Source organism: Ambystoma mexicanum, chromosome 2p, assembly GCF_040938575.1.
Source record: "Ambystoma mexicanum isolate Mex_15411 chromosome 2p, UKY_AmexF1_1, whole genome shotgun sequence".
In the NCBI taxonomy this organism is placed as follows: domain Eukaryota; kingdom Metazoa; phylum Chordata; class Amphibia; order Caudata; family Ambystomatidae; genus Ambystoma; species Ambystoma mexicanum.
Genome location: NC_090923.1, coordinates 863,036,443 through 863,056,782, shown reverse-complemented (window position 1 = coordinate 863,056,782; position 20,340 = coordinate 863,036,443). Strand labels below are relative to the sequence as shown.

Here is a 20,340-nt window from a genome sequence, read left to right as displayed (position 1 = left end):
TCATGTAATAGCTGCTTCATAGCGGTAGGTGTGGTGGTTGAGAGATCAGGGGTATGTGTTCGTTCTGGCAGGTTTTATCCAGACCGGTTCTGGCTGCGTTAGGCCTGAGGAGAACGCCCGGCTGGGGTGTGTGAAACCAGCAGTGATTAGTTAGAGTAATGTGGAGTATGGGGCAGATGTTGGTATGAGAACAGCAATACCGCATGGTGTCATAGTATCTCTGTGTTCTAGTTGAGTGGTGGTGTAAAGAGGAGAGTAAGCATGGTGATGTGATAAGATGGTTTACATGCTCTTTCAAATGTTACATGCATTCCAAACCATTCATGTATGTCGCGCACTTCTATGCACTCTGAAACCGTTCCACGCACTCCGAAACCGTCCCATGCACTCGGATCTGTCCATGCACTCGGATCATTTCCGTGAATTCTAAGTTGTTTTATGCACCATGTCCACATTTTCATCTGTACCTTCCACATATTTCACCCGTACCGTTCACATGTTACATCAGTACCTTCCACTTACTTCATCTGTTCAATCCACATACGTCTCCATTCCATCCACATACGTCTCAATTCCATCCACATACGTCTGTGACCGAACCACTTAGAAGGGAGGAGTTTTTGTGATGATTATTGTTCGTATAAGTGTTAATGGCCCTCATTAGGACCTTGGCGGAGGACCATGGCGCTATTAGCACCATGGTCCATGGCGCTAAGTTGCCAACTCCGCCATGGTGGTTGGCGGACTTACCGCCCCATTCCGACCTTGGCGGGGCGGTAAGTCCCCAATCCCCATTTTACCCTTCCCCATTCCCATTTTTGCCCCATAGGGCATAATGGGAGTGGGGAAGGCGTTAATTACGCCACCGTAAACTACGGTGGCGTAATTAACAACAAGGTCCCTTAGCGCCATGGATTTTAACGCCTGCAAAAAGCAGGCGTTAAACTCACCATGGCGCAAAGGGAACTCGTACTCAGGCGGTAAGGGTCGGCGATGTTTACGCCGGCGTAAACCCCTTACCGCCTGGGTCGTAATGAGGGCCAATGTCTTGTCACATGATTTAAGTTTGTACTCTTAATAATGTCTCTTTCTCCCTTATAGCTGATGGTGGCCCAGCGGAGCCGTTGCACCGGTGGAGGACTTCAAAGTGTTCCCAAAAAGATGACTAGTTGGAATCCAAAGGTAAGTGCTAGATGCAATTGCGTGCAACCTTAGCAAATGTCTCTATTAGGTTTCTACCCTTATTTGTTCTTTCCTCCTGCAGGTATAGTCTGGTGGCGCTTGGAGAAGAGTTGCGGTGTGTGGGCCTGGTGGCGGGTGAAGGATGCCTGCGACCGCGACGAAGCTGGCTGTGTAGAACTTCTGAGTTGGTGTCCGAGCTGAAGGTCAGGTAGGGGGCGCAGTCAGTGGTTGTATTCCACGAGCCAGGTAAGTGCGCTCTGGTCGATCGCGGATGGAGTCACTGCGAGCAGGTAAGAGATGCTTCAGCGATAATTCAGCTGGTTCTGATGGAAAAAACGGGTAAGTTGCACCTCCGCGATGGCTTGGCTGGCTATGCAAGTGAGATGCTTCTCCGCAGTGGTTTCACTGGACGACAGGTAAGAAGCTTCTCCAAGATGGTTGCACTGGAAAACAGGTAAGATGCTTCTCAGGCGTCAGAGAGAGTTACACTGCTTAGGCAGACTAACGCGAAGCCTAGGCCTGCGGGCGGGGCAGGCTTAAATAGCCTGGTCCCGGCCACGCCCCCTTGCTCTGCTAGATGGTTCCACCATGCCACTCCCAAATGAGGCTGCACGTGCAGCTTCATTGATTCCTATGGCCACGCCCGGCCCAGATACACGTGGTTGACTGATATGAGATGCAATGACACGTGCTTAAGGGAAAAAGTGTGCAGAGCCTGGACCCTTAAGTGGATGTGAACTGGGGTTCCTGTCCAGTGGCCATGACAGTCCCAGCAGCTCTGCAGCTCTGCAGGTGATAGGGGATTATGGACGTTTTTTTGCCCTTTAAAGTGAATGTAAATAAATCTGTCATCTTCCCCTTCGCCCCAGACGCAGACCGGAATGTAGAAGAGCTGGAACCCCTGGGCCTTCAAATTCAGACGGAGGCGGTGAAATATCTGGGGATAAATATCGTCAGACCGGCGGAGGACTTGGGTCGAGCCAACTACCCTCCCTTGTTCGATAGGTTATTCACGGAAATGGAGGGGTAGAACAAAGGACAGGTTTCTTGGATGGGGAGAATAAACGCGACCAAAATTAATTTTCTCGCTAGGGTCCTGTTTATATTCCAGATGCTTCCGGTACAGGCCCCTGAAGAATATCTGAGGGAAGCCAAACGGCGCATCCGGCGCTTTATCTGGCAAGGCCAAAAACCCAGGATTGGTCATGAAACCCTTACCCTTCTGAAAGAGAAGGGGGCAGTAGGCCTCCCAGACCTGTAGGCTTATTAAAGAGCCGCACAGCTCAGGGTATTGGTCCCACACCTTAGAGAGTATCCGGACAAACAGTGGGTCTACCTCGAGAACTGCCACCTGCGCACGGCCACAGTGGGGGAATGGTTGGGGTCCCAACAAGTGAGCTTCCGAGGCGGATCAGGGAACACCCAGACCTGGTCACCATGAAAAAGTCTCTGTCTGGGAATGGGAAAAGAGATAGTGTAACCACTTGGCCCTCCCGAAGAGCCACATCTGGGCACCACCAGTCAGGGACTCTATCCCAGGAGTGGAACACTACCAGACTTAGTTTGAGGCGGGAATCCTCAGAGTGGGACAGTTGATCCGGGAACGCAAGTTTATAGACATTCAAGCACTTCAGGACTCATTGGGGATTGGCACGCTGTCCCTGCTTCTATTTCTGAGATTGAAGGGGATATTCACACAGGAGAGATGAAAGCCACTTATCTATCAGGACCTCACCCCAGTTGAGAAAGTCCTGGATTCACAGGTAACAATGAAAGGACTAATATCTCTCTTTTATGGTGCTCTTTTGGAACCCAGGGAGGGGCCGATGAGGGGTCTCAGGGTGAAATGGGAAAAGGATCTGCACATACAGGTGGGAAATGGACTGCGGACACTCCTCTGTGGTGTAGCCTTTAAAACCTCAACATCCTGCCAATAAAAAATGCATGCCATAAAATTGCTACATAGATGGCAGTATGATCCGGTTTCCCTCTCTAAGATGTTCCCTACAGTGGACCCCCTCTGCTGGCACGGATGTGGGGAGAAGGCCAATTATTGGCATATGTGGTGGACGTGTGTCAAGGTGCAGATGTACTGGTTGGAAGTGCTGGGTTTGATAAAGGAAGCGGGAGGGGGGACCTACGCAGCTGACCCGGTCCTGGTGCTGTTCGGTCTTGAGAAGAATGATGAGCAGTGGAATAAGCTCCCCGAACTAGCATGTTTTTTACTACTGGCTGTAAGAGCATGCCGGGCCAGGCACTGGAAGAGGTCATATCTCCCCACTGTCCGAGAATGGGATGGAACGGCTTGAGACATTTACTGCATGGAAAAGATATCTGCTTCCGTTTTGGGGAAAGAGGCACAGGTGGAGACAACCTGGTCTCAATTCCATAACCTCTTTTCCACGAACAGTAACGGAGCACAGAGACCCAAGGGAACACAGACCCAGCCCCACTGAAAACCCATTCAAGGCTGAACTGGAGACATGAGAAATCCCTTTGGGGTCTTTATTGAAAGTTCATTAGAACTTCTATGTCCCACCAAACTCGGGTCGGCACCTTGGAGGGGGGGAGGGGGAGCGAGGGGGGTAATGGTGGTTAATAAAAGTTCGGGAACAGTAACCTGAAGGGAAGTGATACCCCACACTGTTTATTGTTAATGTTCCTTACTCTAAGAAATGCCAATAAAATCAATTAAAAAAGAAAAAAAAAAGAAATACAAGCTGACCTTGCCATTCCCCAAATGCTTTCTTTTTACTATGGAGATGAAGTAGACCACTTATAACACGCCATCATTGTCCCACCCCTGACCCTAAATATTATAATGAAGTTTGGGTAGATCTAGCGGGAGATGGGGGATGTATTTATATGACATGCACACCCGAGGAATATGCGCAAGGGGGAGAACGTTTGCTATCAGTATGTCGAGCCTGGATGCCAATAAAAGGAACTCCACCCTATGAGGCTACGGTGAGAAGAGAAAATTAGTGCAAGTATGCAGAGGAATTTGTTACTGTAGAAGTAACAAAAGGGGAAATGTTGGGAAGGAAATGAACCTCTCCCACCCCTATAGGGGCTTTAGAGTAAGGAAAATCCCATAACTACACCTGTGATGTACCAGGCGTGAGGGGGGCCTGCGCGGACACAATATTATGTGAAATATAGATGCTTAGACCAAGTGAACACATAAGTATGCACTGTTTTTGCATCTATGCATTCGGCCCTACACGGCTGGGTGGAAAGCACAGACCCAACAAAGAAACCTGAATCGGCCAAAGCGCTGATGAGAGAAAGACCCACGCTGCTAGTTCCCATAGAAACTTTCTTTTGTTCCATAACTGTTGCTAAGACATGTCATCCCAAGTAGGAATGTGCCCTGCACAGCAGCGAGACAGTACCAGGCGCTTCACAGTACAGATTTATCACAGCCAGGCCAAAACAGGCCCTACCCAGCCAACCATGAGTTATAACACCCACAGTTGTCCCAGTCCAAGACCCCTGAATTCCGCGATAGTAGGTGGCCCCAGACCACCCACCATAAACCTGCTGGCCATAAAAGATCTAAACAAATATGACCAGTCCACCTTATTCCATAATGACAAACTTTGTAATGCGAGGTACAGGGTGGATTAAATTGCAGTCCAAAGCGAGGGTGGAAGCCTTGGGTGTGGATAGTGCAAAACTAAATGAGTGAGGAATGCATGAGTCAGCTCGATCTTAAGCCTCCGCTTGTGCCAGTACCTGAGACTTCCAGGTGCATGCCATAATGATATAGTAGCATTGACCTGCATAGTAACTAATTGCAAACTCGACCTTGGTTCCCTGTAGATGATGAACCCAGCAGACCCCACCTGATGGAAGAGGGACGGACAGACGGGGTAGGGACCAATAGCAGCCTTGTATCCCATATGGAGGAGGCCGCCCATGTATAGGTTCTCACCAACCAGCCATGCAGGTTTTAACTGTATATGTGTGCGTCATTGATGACAATGTTTTTCCTCATAACATTCTGCTTGTTCCATTTTTCGGCAGAGCGTTCTTGGGCAGCAGAGTTCCTTGCTGGCATACTTATTTTTTGTGTGATTAAAACATGTTATCTTTGCAAGAATCTCTTGCCATTTTTTCCACCAGCAGGTTGTATTGTTTCTGGCATGAGTGTTTGTGGGCGTGCCATCAAACTTTGAAAATTGTGCAGACTGTGAGGTTGAGGCTTTGCCCAGAGCTGAAAAAGCATAGTTGGGAAGGCAATGGAGTGGCACAGTAGTCAGACCTTGAAAGGACTATGGAGGAGATTTTCTGTTTAGCAGAAATGAAAGGAAGACAATGACAGATGTTTCTGATATCGAGGAGGCTGAGTCTGGCTACAGTGGCAAATTTGGAGATGAAGAGCAAGAAGTTGTGTGATGTCACCAAGGTTACGAGCAGAAGCAGAATAAGGAAGGTAGTCAGGAGAGAAGAGAAGAAGAGGGGAATAGAAAGAGATAGCCTGTTTGGCTGAGTAGTACAGAACTTCAATCTTAGTGGAGTACAGCATTAGCGAATCAGACACCATCCAATATTTGAATGAAGAGAGACAGTTTAACATTTTTGACAACTGCTTGTTGGATAATGAGTAAAAGGAGAAGAATATATGAGTTTCATCAGTGAAGAGGTGATAGGAGAAGCTGTAGGAGGAGATCAGGGTGCCAAGAGCTAAAGTATAGAGAATTAAGAGAAGTGGACCAAGGACAGTGCCACGGGGAACTCCAACAGTAAGGGTGGTGAGTGTGGAGGTAATATTGTTCTAGCATACCTGAACGTGTCTGGGGGCCAGGAATGAATCAAACTAAGTGAGGGCCTTATCTCTGATGCCAAGTAGAGATATGTAGAGAGAAGGCCCGAATGGTCGACAGTATCAAAGGCAACAGTGAGTTTGAGTAGAAAAAGAATACATAAAAGGTTGGCATGACGAGCAGAAGAGATGAAGTTTCTGACATTGAGGAGAGCTGTCTGCGTAGAATGCAGAGATCAGAGATTTTGGAATAGTGTGATAGAAGAGAAACGGGAGAATACAACAGGTTTCTTAAAGAAAGGGGTGAAACTAGCTGTTTTACAGGATAAGGGAAAGGTGGCATTGGCAAGAGAGGAGTTAAAGAGGGAAGCAAGATTTGGAGCAACTCTGGGAGCTATGTGCTTCACAATGTGTGGGGACAGTGGGCCAGTGGGGATACTGGAATGGTTAGCCTTGAGGAATAGGGCAAGAATCTCATCCGGATTGTTGTGGATAAAGGAGGACATAGTAGCGGGAGAGGAGGGTAGGAGTGGTGGAGGAATGTGAGCAGGAGGAGGGTATGGAAGGTAAGTAGTCAGTAAATTGTGATGGTAGAAATTTTAGAATCAAAGTAGAGCGCCAGATCATTTGCAGAAAGAATAGAAGAGATTGAGGTGGGGTTAAGAGGTGAAAGAATTGAGTTGAGAGATTTTTGGAGGGGCATAGCTTGGGAGGATTGAGACAAAAAGAAAGAGAGATAGAAGTCATGTTTGGCAAAGTCAAGATAAGAGGAGTAGTTTTGAAGAAGAGTGAGATAGAGTTGTAGATCAGAGGTCTGTCTTGACCTTTTCCAAGTATCAAGCTTGTTACTAGTTGTTTGCAAGGTGTGGATGAGAGGTGTAATACAGGGCCATGAACAGCAGGATTTAAGATTGAGTGTAGTTAGAGGTAGTGAGAGGATAAGGGAGCATAACAAGCAGGGTTGAAGTTATTCAAGGCTTTTTCAGTGGAGAGAATGGTGAGTTTAACATAGGAATAGAGAGAGTGCTCTAAGGCATAGAGGTAGTCAATGAGCTTGGCGGAGGGAAACTTGCACTTAGTAATAGTTGCAATTGATGGAGAGGGTGAGGACAAATCAGGAGCAGAGATTGAAGCAAAGACGATAGAGTGACCAGCTGGAGAAGGAGCGGTGGAGATTATAGAGCCAGAGAGTTGAAAGGAGATCAGAATAATATCGAGGCAGTTTCCATTTAAGTGGGTGATCAGAGAGTGGACAGAAGAGAGTGAGTAGTTAAGGAGAAGTGAGAGAGGGGAGGGTGAAATTACGAATCACAATGTAGTGCTGATCAGAAGGGAGAGAGTCAATTAGTTGGGAGATGTGATCAAGTAAGTGACCTACCAGACCAGTTGGCTGGTATAGAGATAAAATGTATGCCATAGGGGGCACTGATTGTGGAGACAGTGTGTTTGACTGAGGGAGAATTAGTGGGAGATAGGGGAGTCAGAGGGATAGGAAGTTTTGAGGATGAAAATATTACTACACGACCACACCTGCCAGTGGTCCAGGGAGAGTGTGTTTAGTTTTAGGCAGGCTCATGAAGGGCAGCAAGCGTTTCAGAGTCAGATTGAGAGATCCAGGTTTCAGTAAGGGTAAACAGGTCAAGAAAAGGCGAATAAGAAAGGAAGAAGCTGGAGGAAAAGGAGATTTTATAGCAGACAGACTGTGCATTCCAAAGAGCAATAGAGCTTGAGAGAGATGCAGAAGTATATGTCATGATCCCTACACCTAACCCTCATAGGCAAGTCAGCCTTTCCACTGGAGCCAGGTTACAACCTTCCACTATGGCCTCAAAGGCTTTGCCACCTCATCAAAGACTCTCCTGGAGTCAGTCCTGGCGCATTTGGCGCTAGGCTGATACTCAATGTGAAGATAACATGGGGTCTGGACTTCTTAATGGGCTTTGTTTCAACATGGAGGCTCCCACATAGATCAGTTACAAGAACTGTGCTATGCGGTCTAGTGTTTTGGGTGTGGTCGGGCCTTGGGATACCAGGGGCTTTATAAGCCACGCCCTGGCAGAGGAACACGTTTCGCGTTATTCTGCAGATAGCAGCGTGACGGTCACCGTGTTCACTTCGGTCTCTTGAGTTCCTTGCCTGCCTTATACTTAGAAGCACGCACCTCAAAGAACAAGAACATCATTAATACAACATTTACCTGTGAGTAGAATCCTGTCTTCAATCCGTCGCTTACCCGGTCTAGAGAACACCAGCATCTTGGCGCTGCATCCTTCCCCGGAACACCGCAACCTGGAAAGAAGAGAGCGAAAATAGCATTTGTAAGTGCTTACTTATTCCTTACTTACTTATTCCTATTTAAGAACAGCAAAAACCACACGACTCTTACCTGATTCGATTGTCTCTCGGTCAGCATCCATTCCGGGACATCACAGCGACCTACCTACAAGAAACACAAGAGACAGAGGTTAGCCCAAGAAAAGACAAGATAGCGCCGCACACTGCACATTCACTCACCGCCTCGTGCTCATCTCCAATCAGCACGGCAACGCCAAAAATCTCTTCCCACACCTATAGGAAGAAGCAGAGACATTTGAATAAAAACAAGGGGCAAGAGAGAAAGAAGGGACAGAATAGCAAGACTGTAAAAACAGCAAAACCTACCTTAACAGAGCTGGAGTCACAGCAGGTCTGGACTCGAACAGGGCCCGCACCAGTGAAGTAACTAGGTCGCAACACGCCGCACTAGCTACACACCCCTGCACCGAGAAGCAGGACGGAAAGTGCAGCGTACAAAAAAGCAAGGTGAGGAGAAGGTCTAACGGAAGGTTTGGTTTTCAAGGGAGGCAGGAGTTAATCAGCAAGAGACAGTTAAGTCTTGAATCCGATATTCCTGTATTGCAGGCCCAATCCTCAGCTGAAACATTACCAAGGGAGGGGGTTTGAGAGTGCGAGTTGTCCAGCCAGTTCTGAGTCGTGTCCCCGTGGATACCAGGTGAGCGTTATAGAACACAAAGCCCTCATACCACTATCCACCTGGACGTCATGGAAACATTAGAAACCAACCAATTGGCTCAGTTGTTGGGACAGTTAGGTGCTGAAGTACATTCAGCCAAGCAAGAGACCAACGCCCTGAGGAGGGAATTGATAGTTACTAAAGAGCGTACTGTCGAATTGAGCAGACAATTACTCCAATTACAGGCGGGACAGGCCCCACTGCCTGGTAGCGTTTCATCACGCCCGCACCAGCTATGCACCCCTGCACCGAGAAGCAGGATGGAGAGCGCACCGTATAGAAAAGCAAGGTGAGGAGAAGGTCTAAGGGAAGGTTTGGTTTTCAAGGGAGGTGGGAGTCAATCAGCAAGAGACAGTTAAGTCTTGAATCCGATATTCCTGTATTGCAGGCCCAATCCTCAGCTGAAACATTACCAAGGGAGGGGATTCCAGAGTGGGTTTCGAGAGTGCGAGTGGTCCAGCCATGGCTGAGTGGCGTCCCTGTGGATACCTGTGGATACCAGGTGAGCGTCACAATATAATGATGTTGACCCTGAGAAATAGAGAGGCGGTTGGGTAAATGTAAGAAGTTGGGGTTGAAGTAGGTTTTGTGAATAAATAAAGTATCTGAGCGAGAAGGGAGGTGGCGTCTGTTAGGAACATTTTTCGTTTAGGCAACTTTTCCTCTATATGGACTTTGCAAATGTTCTGCTTTTGTTTTACACCTTGTCCTGTCATTTTGCTGAGAAGTGAAGCCTTCAGATTCACTTCACTGGTCATTTGCTTATTTATTATGGAGAAACCCACTCCTTCTGCAGACTGCCAGTACTGAGAAACTATGTTTCCCTTTTGGCTTTTTACTTGTCATCTATTTGGGTAACTTTTTCATATTGCACAACGCATCTTTCAATGCAGTGCAATGGGGACCATTTTGTATCACCCTAGACATACACCAAACTCATTTTTGGTTACTTTTAAATGTGCACAAAGACAACCCGGTTTCAGCAGTTACATTTAGACAATGGTTGTCATATTTTTAGTTAGCTCATTCACGCTTTCCACGTTTGGCTACAAACTGTGGCTAGTGTCCTAAAATGGCCGTGCCACAGTTATTCACTTGTTGTTTGGCCATTTTATTCTTTGGACTTCTTCCTGCCTTCTCAGGTCAGGAATTCCCTTTTATTGTCATGCATTAAAAAGCTGCTGTTATTTTCGCCGGCTAGTGCATGCCGTGTGTCTATGGGCTCAGGACGTGGGCTGGGACTGTCTGTCACAATCCACATACTGGTGCCAGTATACCTAGTGTGCATGCATGAGTCAGCCCCTTCATGGTCCCTGATTTGACCACTGCTGGTGTGCAAGTGTGCAGCAGGTTTTTCTATTGGATGTTTACGTTTGATCACTCACCGGTGCTTAGCATAAGAAGAGGAGTCCCGCAGCCATACCAGCAGATCATTAGAGGAGTCAAGTATCCTGTATTGTATAGCAAATGAAGGAAGACCCGATGACAAATCCTGATGATGCCTGGCGACCATTCTTACTGCTGTCCTGGTGAAGTCATGCTGGACTACCTGATCTCAGAAGACTCAGCTGGTGCTTCAAACCTCTGGAATGGTGGGACCAACCAGTCTCAAAGCATTCTTATTATCCTGCAGCCTGGAGCCTTCGGAAGTGTCCCTGGATCACCCAGGGGACTGACCAGCTCCGTTTTGAGCTACCGTGTTAGTTGCTTCACCATTCCATATTTTTTCCTGGAACATTGCAGGCCTCCAGCTAGTCTTGCAAGTTGCCTTCCTCCCAAGTGTCAGCGTCCCAGCATTGACGGATCCTGTTCTGGAAGGCTTCCTTTGTTCGCGACTACTGAGAAGCTTGCTTTCACCCATATGCGGTGACTGCTGCTGCAACCGGCAATCCTCTCTCTGGTAGAGTGCCCTGATTAGTTCTGCATCAGTGCCTGCCGGGTTTCTCCACTAGAAAGGGTTGCACTGAACTCCTGGACCGGACCAGAATCATGCTTGCACCCGCTTCTCCTGTGCATCTTCGACTGAATCCAACGGTGGGAAAAGCTACCTCCATCAACCCCCATTCGTCCTGCCAAGTACTTTGGGAAAATCAGAGTAAGGGTGGTGAGGAGTTGCAATACTTGCTATTGTCCCTATCTCCTCCATGATAACATTTGTGAAGAACTTTGATTCATATTCCATTCCATGGCTTTTAACATGTTTGTTTTAAAAGCTGCTCTAGAAGCTAGAAAAAGTAATTTACTTAGCTGTACATACCTGTGAAAGAAATCTGGAACAATCTTCACACCCACAGGAACATTTCCTAACTTTCTCCCTACTTCTAAAGGTCCTTTATGGACTTTTGAACACCTGGCTCCATTCAACTTAGGGTTGGACTTATAAAGTGTTGGACTTTTATTCCTGTGGACTGTTGATACAATTGCCGAACTACTCACCTTTGCTTTCAGGTATATGGGAAACTGTATGCATTGTATTAACTAACTCTACATGTATATATGTTTTATATTTAGAGTGGTGTATGATAACATTACCTCCACACACACACACACACACACACAAACACACACACATACTCACACAACATTCACACGCAGCATGCATGCGCTTACTCGTTATCTGGTCAATGAATCGACTGCCAAACCGTTGCATGCCATACCATTGAAAAAAATGCATCAACAAAAAAGCATTGAATGCATTTTTTTCAATGGTAAAGGGATTAGTTTAATTATTTTGGGTTTTAAAGATTAAAAAAAAGAGGGGTTGGGCCCCATTAAAAAAAATAAAAAATAAAAATGCCTTCAATGCTTTTTTTGTCGATGCATTTTTTTCAATGGTATGGCATTCAACGGTTTGGCAGTCGATGCAATGACTATGAACCGCTCATTCACATGCGCACCCATCATCATACACTCACTCATAACACAAGCATGCACACATCCATACACATATTTAAATTGACAGTAATTTACCTTCTGCCCTGGTCCTGAAGTTTCCTCCCAGCACTCCAGCTTCTGTGTAACACGAACAGGAATCAGGAACCAAGTGCTTCCTGGTTCCTGCACATGTGCTAATGATGATGCACCCCTCTAGGTTTGTATGTGCGGGGATGTGCAGGAGTTTCTCTTTGCACATACAAACATGCAGTTCCACAGCCAGCATACCCCATGGGCTATGCAAGGCTGGGGTAGCAAAATGTCCCAGCCTTGCATGCCTCACTGAGCATGCGCAGCTGGAGGAAAGAACTGCTAAAGGGAAATAGTGTTTCCCTTTCACAGTTCAAGCCAGCCCAGGAGGGTCAGCACCCCCTCGCCCATTATGGAAGAGCTGCAACTGTACAATATACACGCAATAGTGAATTGGATGTTAACCCTACAGTGCTACGTTTCCTTTCAGTGACATTTTGCTTCTGCTTTGCTAAACTGAAGAGGACACTATTGCATAATGTTGTGCCAAATTGTGCCTGGTAATATATCCCATTTATCATCTGGGGTTCTTTCAATTTGTTATGGTTCTGGCTGAATTCAACCAGAGCTATTGTAATGGAAAAGAAAAAAATTAATAACTTTGAAAATGAAAACCTTAATAGTGGAGCACTGGCATAGCAAAAAGGCTACACATGATGGCAGTAAATGTCATATCACTTTTGAGTCTCTATTCTGTCAATATTCTTTCCTGAAAGAGACTCAGAAAGAAAGGTGGAAGGAGGAAGCCAACAATTCACCCCTGAAATGGCTGGCCACCTCTTCCTGCCTTTTCGGAGTTCGTTTTCCACAAGTCCTCCCCACCCCAGTCAACCTGACCATCCTCAACCAATAGAAGTATGGGTGGGGATTGACATTCACTATCCTCCCTATTTATCCTTGCATTATGGGACATTTACTCATAGGGGAATATGGAATACAAAGTGAGTGACAGTGAATAATGGAATACACAGACATGTGTGAAGATCTGTACCTGTGGCAGGCAGAGTTTGGAATAGTTCGGTAGTTCAGGCCTGAAAAGTATACGTCATTTCACCAAAGAAGAAACTTTGTAATAGGAACCTGCACTTTGCAGACCTCTTAAACATACTTGCAGTGAGTCAAACACACACAAATGTGCTACTGTTATCAAGATTCATGAAAGGTGGTCAATAAAATTATCAACTTTTCTGTAGCCATGTTCCCACAACATTAATTCACCACACCAACTGAAGCACAGCATACAAAGACATGAATTTAGGACAAATAGTCGTTTGGGCTTATCTGTACTTAATTATGCAAAATGCATGTTATGGCTTATTGTCTACTGGAGACATCTGTAGGCTGGGGGATTCATAACATGATTTTCCTGTTGACCCACCTGTAGGGAATGGATCAATGTGCATTCCTAACACTTGTACCAGGGGAATGTTCCGAATTTAGTAAAGGAAAGTGTGTGTTGTTTCTGTTGCTCCGTTGGCTAGTTTTTGGGACACACAGTTTTATAGAGGCATATTTGTTATGTCGGCCACAGTGCATTCTGGGATAAGTAGTCGAATGTGGTTATCTGCACCATGTTTGCATACTATATAAAATGTGGTTCCTTGCACAACTGCTTGTTTTAATGACATTTCCTATGTTGATAACAGTGTAATAGGTTATGTATTTGTATTGGTATAGGTATACAAGGTCTTCAAGCATTAAACGGTACAACAATCACTATACAGATGCCCCACACTAATCATTCATGAGACCTTCCACACTCTCTTTGGGTCTAACATCCAAGAAACCATGCACTATGAGAGTCAGACCACATTCTGTGAGGTGGGGCTGTAGATCTGTGGGGACAGAAGTACATAAACAGAGTGTATTCCGAGACTAGAAACCTCTACCTCCTTTCTTCCCACCTTTCCCTCTCTACCCCTCAGGCTAAGCCAACTCCAACACTGCCACCTGCCTTCTTGGTCATCTGACCCATGAAGCGTGTGTCACTTGAGACTTTCTCCTCTAACTTCTCCCCCTCATCTCCTCCTCTGACTGACTCTCACCATGACAGAGCCCTTTCCATGCTCTACTACTTTATCTCTGATACTCTGGATGTTGTTGCCCCTGTCATGAGGATGTTAATGTTAATGTTAAAGTACATTTGTACCGTGCACTATCACCACCGGAGTGGTCCGCTGGCGCTCTGGCGGCTCTGAAAGAGGAGGGGAGGTTGAGTTAGTGGGAGGAGGCAGGAAAAGTGCAAGAGAGCAGTGATGTGCTGTTGGCAGGCTCAGCCCGGTGGGTCCGTTGGCTGGGTCTGAGGTGTTTCCGGCTGGCAGTCGTCATGTAATGTTGTGCAAGACTATGCGTGTTTTTGTTTTAATGTTGCAATGTAGTGAAGTTTGTGCGGTTTGTTGTGCTGTAGATTTTGGTTGTGTTTGGTTTGGAGTTTGAGAGGTATACGCAGAAAGGGAAATTGTTAGTAGGGTTGGTTAGTTTGCATCTCTATGCTGAATTCAGGTGCTCGGCTTGCACAGTCTCCCCTGGTGCGGCTCTGTACTGATCTGGGTCCGACTGGCATACAAGGTTCCTTACTCCTCTGGCCCCCACCTCTAACATGCTCTCTCATAGCTCCCCTTATCCTCCTTTCATACTCCTGTGGCCAGTGCACCTGCCAATGTCAACCTCTCAGGTAGAGTGGTGATTGCCAATATCTCGACAATTCCACACCACTGTGGTACCTGGCGGTAACTAAGGGACAGGCGAAAGTGTTGGTGGGATTGTCTGGGGGTGTTGGCTCAGTGTTTGTGCGTGCCGCCTGTGTTCCAGTCTATCCGGTGTCACCCGTCCAGGTGCCGTGGGAGCTACCCTCTCGGGTCGGGGATGTCCGTGTCCTTTCTGGATTAGTCATCTTTTTTCCAGTTTTGGTTTCCAGATTTAGTCTGTGGTGTTGAAGAGCCAGGTTTTTAGTGATTTCCTGAATTTTAGGTGATCTTCAGTGTTTCTTATTTCTTGTGGGATGTTGTTCCAGGTTTTTGCGGCTAAGTGGTAGAAGGAGGTGCCTCCAAGTTTTTTCTTAATGTAGGGTTTGAGTTCCAGGCGGATTTCATTGCTTGATCCGAGGGGTCTCGTTGGTTTGTAGACTGTTATTTTCTTTTGTAGGAATTCTGCTCCTTGTCCGCTGATTGCCCTGTGCGTTGTGCACATTGTTTTGAAGGTGATGTGAAGTTTTACTGGGAGCCAGTGTAGTGTTTTTAGGGCTGGAGTGATCTGGTCTCTTTTGGATAGTTTGAGGAGTAGAAGGAATGGAATGTTTAAAGATAACACATGAATGGGTTTCAAAGGGTTGGGTTGAAAGGAAAAAATTTGACGATAGAGACACTTATTTTTCAAAGGAAACTCATTCAGTTTTATATTACAGGCGGGGAGAAAGAGAACCCTATATATACCCGGTGAATTGGTGGCACTCAAGCCTATGAGCAGAGAGAAGGGTCAAGGGACCTAACCAGATGCCCATACACAAATGTGTCTGCTGTGCAGTTTTGACAGTGGACAAACTCCTGTGAAAACTCCCATTTCGTTGAATGGACTAAGTGGCCTATGCAGTGAAAGTCCCAGGAACTTGCTGCAAAGCATGCCTAAAAAGAGGACAAAAACGACCAGACAGACGATATATGGAGTCCAAACCAAGATGATTTGGGTGGAAGAAAAACACAATGAATAAAGAAGAGAGGGAAAATCAACGTGTAAAAATACATAAATGGGGAACCAGGAAATGTTATGGGATGGGAGCGATGGAACAAATGTGGAGTATAAGCCACACGTGTATAAAGTGTGTCAAATGGGCTGGTGGGTTACCTCAAAGCGTGATCTTCTTTCAAATTCTCATAGTGGCTGTAAAATTATCTGAGGCATATAGTTAGTTTAAAGTTAACTGGGTAATAGAGGTGGGATTTAGATAAAAGTAAACAAAGGTATGTTTTAGGTACACATACATGTTTAGACTAGGAGAATATAATGTGTTAGTACTGACATTGTAGAAATGTTGTAGGATACCTCCCATATTAAAATAAATTATATAACAGAAAAGGGTGATTAGGTGATTATATTTTTATAATATAAAAAAGATAAAAAACAAAACATAACATTTGTACATTTAATTACAAATTACAAATGCATATGTCATCCATCATAAAAGTAAGAAAAACGACACCTAACAACAACATACAGTGATTCCAATGCATTTGTGTTTGATATCTGAACACCATGATTACAAGCTATTTCCTTAAACTGAATAAAGTATAAGACAGAGCACATAATTTCCCACCTGCAGCAGTTCATGCCATTTTTCTCAATTTCAAAATCTCTAACAAAACATACTGATAGTTGTTTGGATCAATGCCACTGGAAGCCCATGATTTCGACTTAGTGGATCTTGCACATGTATAGGGAAAATGCAAATTATATCTACTTCAGTTCTAGTTCATTGGTGTTCTCCAAGGCCAGAGCCATCAAGAAGTTTGCAGTTGCAATTCTAATGCTGATAGAAGGTGAGGCACGCCTCAAGTGGAGGAAGCCTGAATGGTGTTGTCTTTTCCAAGATACAAGTAAATTGGGTGTTGCATGAATTGAGAGTCTATGGGTCACTTTGTAGGAAAGATGGGCATTTCAGGAAATCACTCGATCTCCCAATATTTTTTCTTTGTATGATACAAAGCAAAGCAAGGCTGTAGGCAGAGGGCTGGCTTTGAAGGGCATTGGGGACAGTACACCCGAGTATCCCTCCTCCTTCCTTGTTTTGTACACACCTTACATTTTCTGTATGGTTGTGTCTTCCTGGGGGTGGCAGGCACATAATCAGCAAAGTGTTGTTCTTGCAATCTGGCTACATCCTCTACATCTGCAAAGTTGGGAGTTGATACATGCACATTGGTCAGCGAAGTTAAAACTGCTAATTCAAACTTCAAAAATGTCAGTTTGTTTTCTAGAGCGGCTGCATGATATACAACATATGCATTGTATGTAGCTAGATGCATAAGGTAAAGTGCCAACTTCTTGTACCACGTGCAAGTCTTACGCTTTACATGGTATAACGCAAGTAATTGGTCTATTTTGTCTACTCCTCCCATGTACCTGTTGTAGTCCAGAATAAACTTGGGTTTTAGCACTTGCTGACCTTGCCCGCGAACAGTGACAAGAGAAGTACTTTCATCATGAATAGTACTCAGCATGTGCACATCCCTTCGGTGGCAGAATTTTAGTGCCAACAGTTCATCATGCCGCAATGCCATACATGCTCCCTTGTCCAGCTTCTTACACAGAAGTTGTCTGGGGAAGCCTTTGCGGTTACTGCGGATTCTACCCCATGCCAGTGTGCCCACGTTATACAATTTCTTGAACAGTGGTATTCCGGTGTAGAAATTGTACACATACAATTGGTGACCCTTGTGGAACAATGATGTGGCAAGATCCCACACAATCCTCACACTGGTCCCTAAATGGGCTGGGCAGCCAGGAGGGTTTATGCACAAGTCTTTTCCAGTGTAGAGTTTCATGTTGTAGGCATACCCAGTGGTACTTTCACACAACATATAAACCTTGATTCCATATTGTGCTCTCTTGCTTGAAATATACTGCTTGAGCAGTAGCTGGTTTTTGAACAATACCAAAGGTTTATCAATGAACATGTTCTGGCTAGGAACATACACCTCAGAAAATCGCTGTGCAAAGTGCTTCAGTAATGGCTGAATTTTGAATAACCTATCACAATTTGGGTCAGTTCTTGGCAATGCTGGAGAGTTGTCATTGAACTGCAGCATACGTTCTAGTGCTAGGAAGCGATCTTTACTCATTGTTGCTGGAAAAAAAGGACTTGCAAATACAGGTTCAGTAGACCAGTACAGAGAAATAGACAGCATCCTTGTTTGTCCCAAGAGCAGTGTGGGACCCCAAAATGTTCTCATCTCAACACTCATAGTTGGAACCCAAAGGTGTGCTCGGGGGTCGGGTTTCAGATTGGCACCTCTTTCCCTCAAGAACTGTTCAGCATACAGATTGGTTTGCTCAACCATATCTGAAATGAACCCATCACCCACAAAAAGGTTGAAAAAGTCAATAGGCTCTGTATTTTCTGTGCATCCTGATACTCCAGTGAAAGATGGCACAACAGGCTGAGCCATTGCTGAAGGCACCCAGTCAGACTCATCAGCCATGTGATGAACTGGTATATTCCTTGCATGTCCCCTCAACCTTGCAGGTGAACTTTGTGTGGGAAGTGCCACACGAGGTGCATGTACCCCTCCATTCCCTTCCTCATCAGATGAGGAGGATGAACTAGCCTCAACAGAAAACTCACTTCAGATTCTGCTTCTGGTTCTGTGCCTTGTTCCGTGTCAGACTGCATCAGTAAGTCGAGAGCCTCCTCACCAGACATCTGAGGTGAAGCCATAACAAAATGTTTACTGCCCAAAGAACAGATACAGACTGAAACACCAAACCAATGAACTTTGCTTTTCAAAGTAAGGGAACATGTGTAGTAATTGGTCTTCAATGAAATAGACCAAGACTACACAATTATGCCAAATACTCCCAAATCTTTTTACAAAATCTATCAGCGCTTTAAAATATAATCTAATCTCAACACGCCAAATAAAGAGGAGTACTACTTGGCTGCCACTCACATGAAAAACAAAAACATGGCTCACTGCTTACTTACAAGTGGTTAGTCTGCAACAACACACCTGCACATAAAACAGTGAAATGCCATTGAAACCCAAAGCCAAGTATAATTCTTGGTATGACTCCAACCTATCTACCCTTAAACGTGAGTGTAGGGTGGCTGAGAGGAAATGGCGGGCTTCCTGTGTATCCTCTGACAAACTGGCCTGCACACTGTTCCAAAGGCAATATTGGCTCCTTGTTGAACCTATGCAGAGAGCCAATATTCAAGCCTGCGTCCCTGCACCATCTAACAACTCGGCAGAACTCTTTAAAATCTGCAAGGAGCTGGCTAATCCTGCTGCAGTCTCTACCTCTCCTGTTGCCTCCCAAGCCCTTTGAAATGCCCTTGCCTCTCACTTCATCTAAAAAACCCAGGACATCCTGTCCACCCTCTTGTCTTCTCCACCTCTTCCCCCTTCGGCTTCTACTAACTCTGGTCCTCCGGCAGCCACTCCTCCCTCTTTCTCTTCCTTTCCTCTGTTCTCCCATGGCGAGGTTTCAAGACAAGTCGGATCCATGAAAGTCTCATCAAAACAGGTTCTTCCCTGTTCATCTAAAACCATCAAGGACCACATTGACACCCTCACTCCTGCTCTGGCTGACTTCTGCAACCACTCCTTCGCCTCTGGAGCCTTCCCCTGCCCTTTGAAGCACTCTCTTGTGCACCCTCTTCTCATGAAAACCACAGCCGACCCCTCATGCCCGGCTAACTATCCCCCAATCTCTTTGATGCCTTTCCTTGGGAAACTCCTGGAAAAGTGGGCCATCTCCCAGCTAGATCTTCACACTGATTCTGTTGTCTCCATGACCATCAGTCTGGCTTTAGAGCTGCCACAAACACAGAAACTGCTCTCCTGAACATCCATGAAGACTTGCTCTCCAATCTTGACTCTAACATCCCTTCTGTCCTCATCCTACTTGATATTTCTTCTGCCTTCGACACGGTCAACCATGCCACACTGTTCAGCCATCTCCATGATAACCTGGGTATCACCGATCAGGCCCTGGCCTGGCTGACCTCTTTCCTTTCTGATCGACCCATCCAGGTCCAACTTGGGTCCTTCCTTTCCTCCATCTCACTCTCTATCTGTGGTGTTCGCCAGGTGTCTAACCTCTCTCCCTGGCTTTTCAACCAATACCTGGCACCCCTTGCCCACCGCATTGCTGCTCTCTGCTCCAACTTTCAGTTCTATGCGGATGACACTCAGCTCGTTTTCAGGCTACCCTCTGCCACCTCTTCTGCTTCTCTAATCTTAGACTGTCTGTCTGCTATCCATGAGTGGTGTGCCTCCAATGATCTATGCCTTAATGCCAGTAAGACGGAGATTCTTCTCAACAGCACACCTGCACCCTCCTTTCCTGGCACTTTCTGGCAGCCTCCCTTGGCTCTCTTCCTGTTCTCACCTGTGAGGCTAAGAACCTCAGGGTCATCTTCGACTCCACACACTACTTTTCTCCTGACATCAATGACGTCTCTAAGATGTGAAGCTACCAATTGAGCCTCATCAGAGGTATCCTTCCTTCCCTCTCCTTCCCCCAGAAGCTAACTGTCTCTAGAGCTCTGGTTCTCTCCAGGCTGGACTACTGCAACAGCCCCTTTCTAAATCTGCCTGCTTCTACTCTCCGCCCTCAGCAACTCACCCAGAACAGGACTGAAAGTCGTCTCCTTGGCATCAAGCCCTGGGATCGTATCTCTCCAACCCTGAAATCT

The 20,340-nt window shown here is 46.0% G+C and overlaps 1 protein-coding gene across 1 annotated transcript; it reads right to left on the bottom strand.

The window, feature by feature from the left end:
* Nucleotides 1–8,188: 8,188 nt before the first annotated feature.
* On the bottom strand, nt 8,189–18,121 carry LOC138567810 (piggyBac transposable element-derived protein 4-like). The gene is made up of 4 exons (XM_069646297.1): nt 16,718–18,121; nt 8,465–8,518; nt 8,337–8,390; nt 8,189–8,239 (listed from the first exon to the last, which is right to left on the bottom strand). The coding sequence occupies exons 1-4, from the start codon at nt 18,119–18,121 to the stop codon at nt 8,189–8,191; spliced, it is 1,563 nt and encodes a 520-aa protein (XP_069502398.1).
* Between the last annotated feature and the right edge of the window lie 2,219 nt (nt 18,122–20,340).

Bases quoted from the DNA above. Each gene is read 5' to 3' on its own strand.
- LOC138567810 (XM_069646297.1), bottom strand. From the start codon at position 18,121: ATGGCTGATGAGTCTGACTGGGTGCCTTCAGCAATGGCTCAGCCTGTT. The intron at 8,519-16,717 runs GTGTGTACAAAA...TTCTTCCTATAG, and splicing joins AACCATACAGAAAATGTAAG to GTGTGGGAAGAGATTTTTGG. The intron at 8,391-8,464 runs GTGAGTGAATGT...TGTTTCTTGTAG, and splicing joins TTGGAGATGAGCACGAGGCG to GTAGGTCGCTGTGATGTCCC.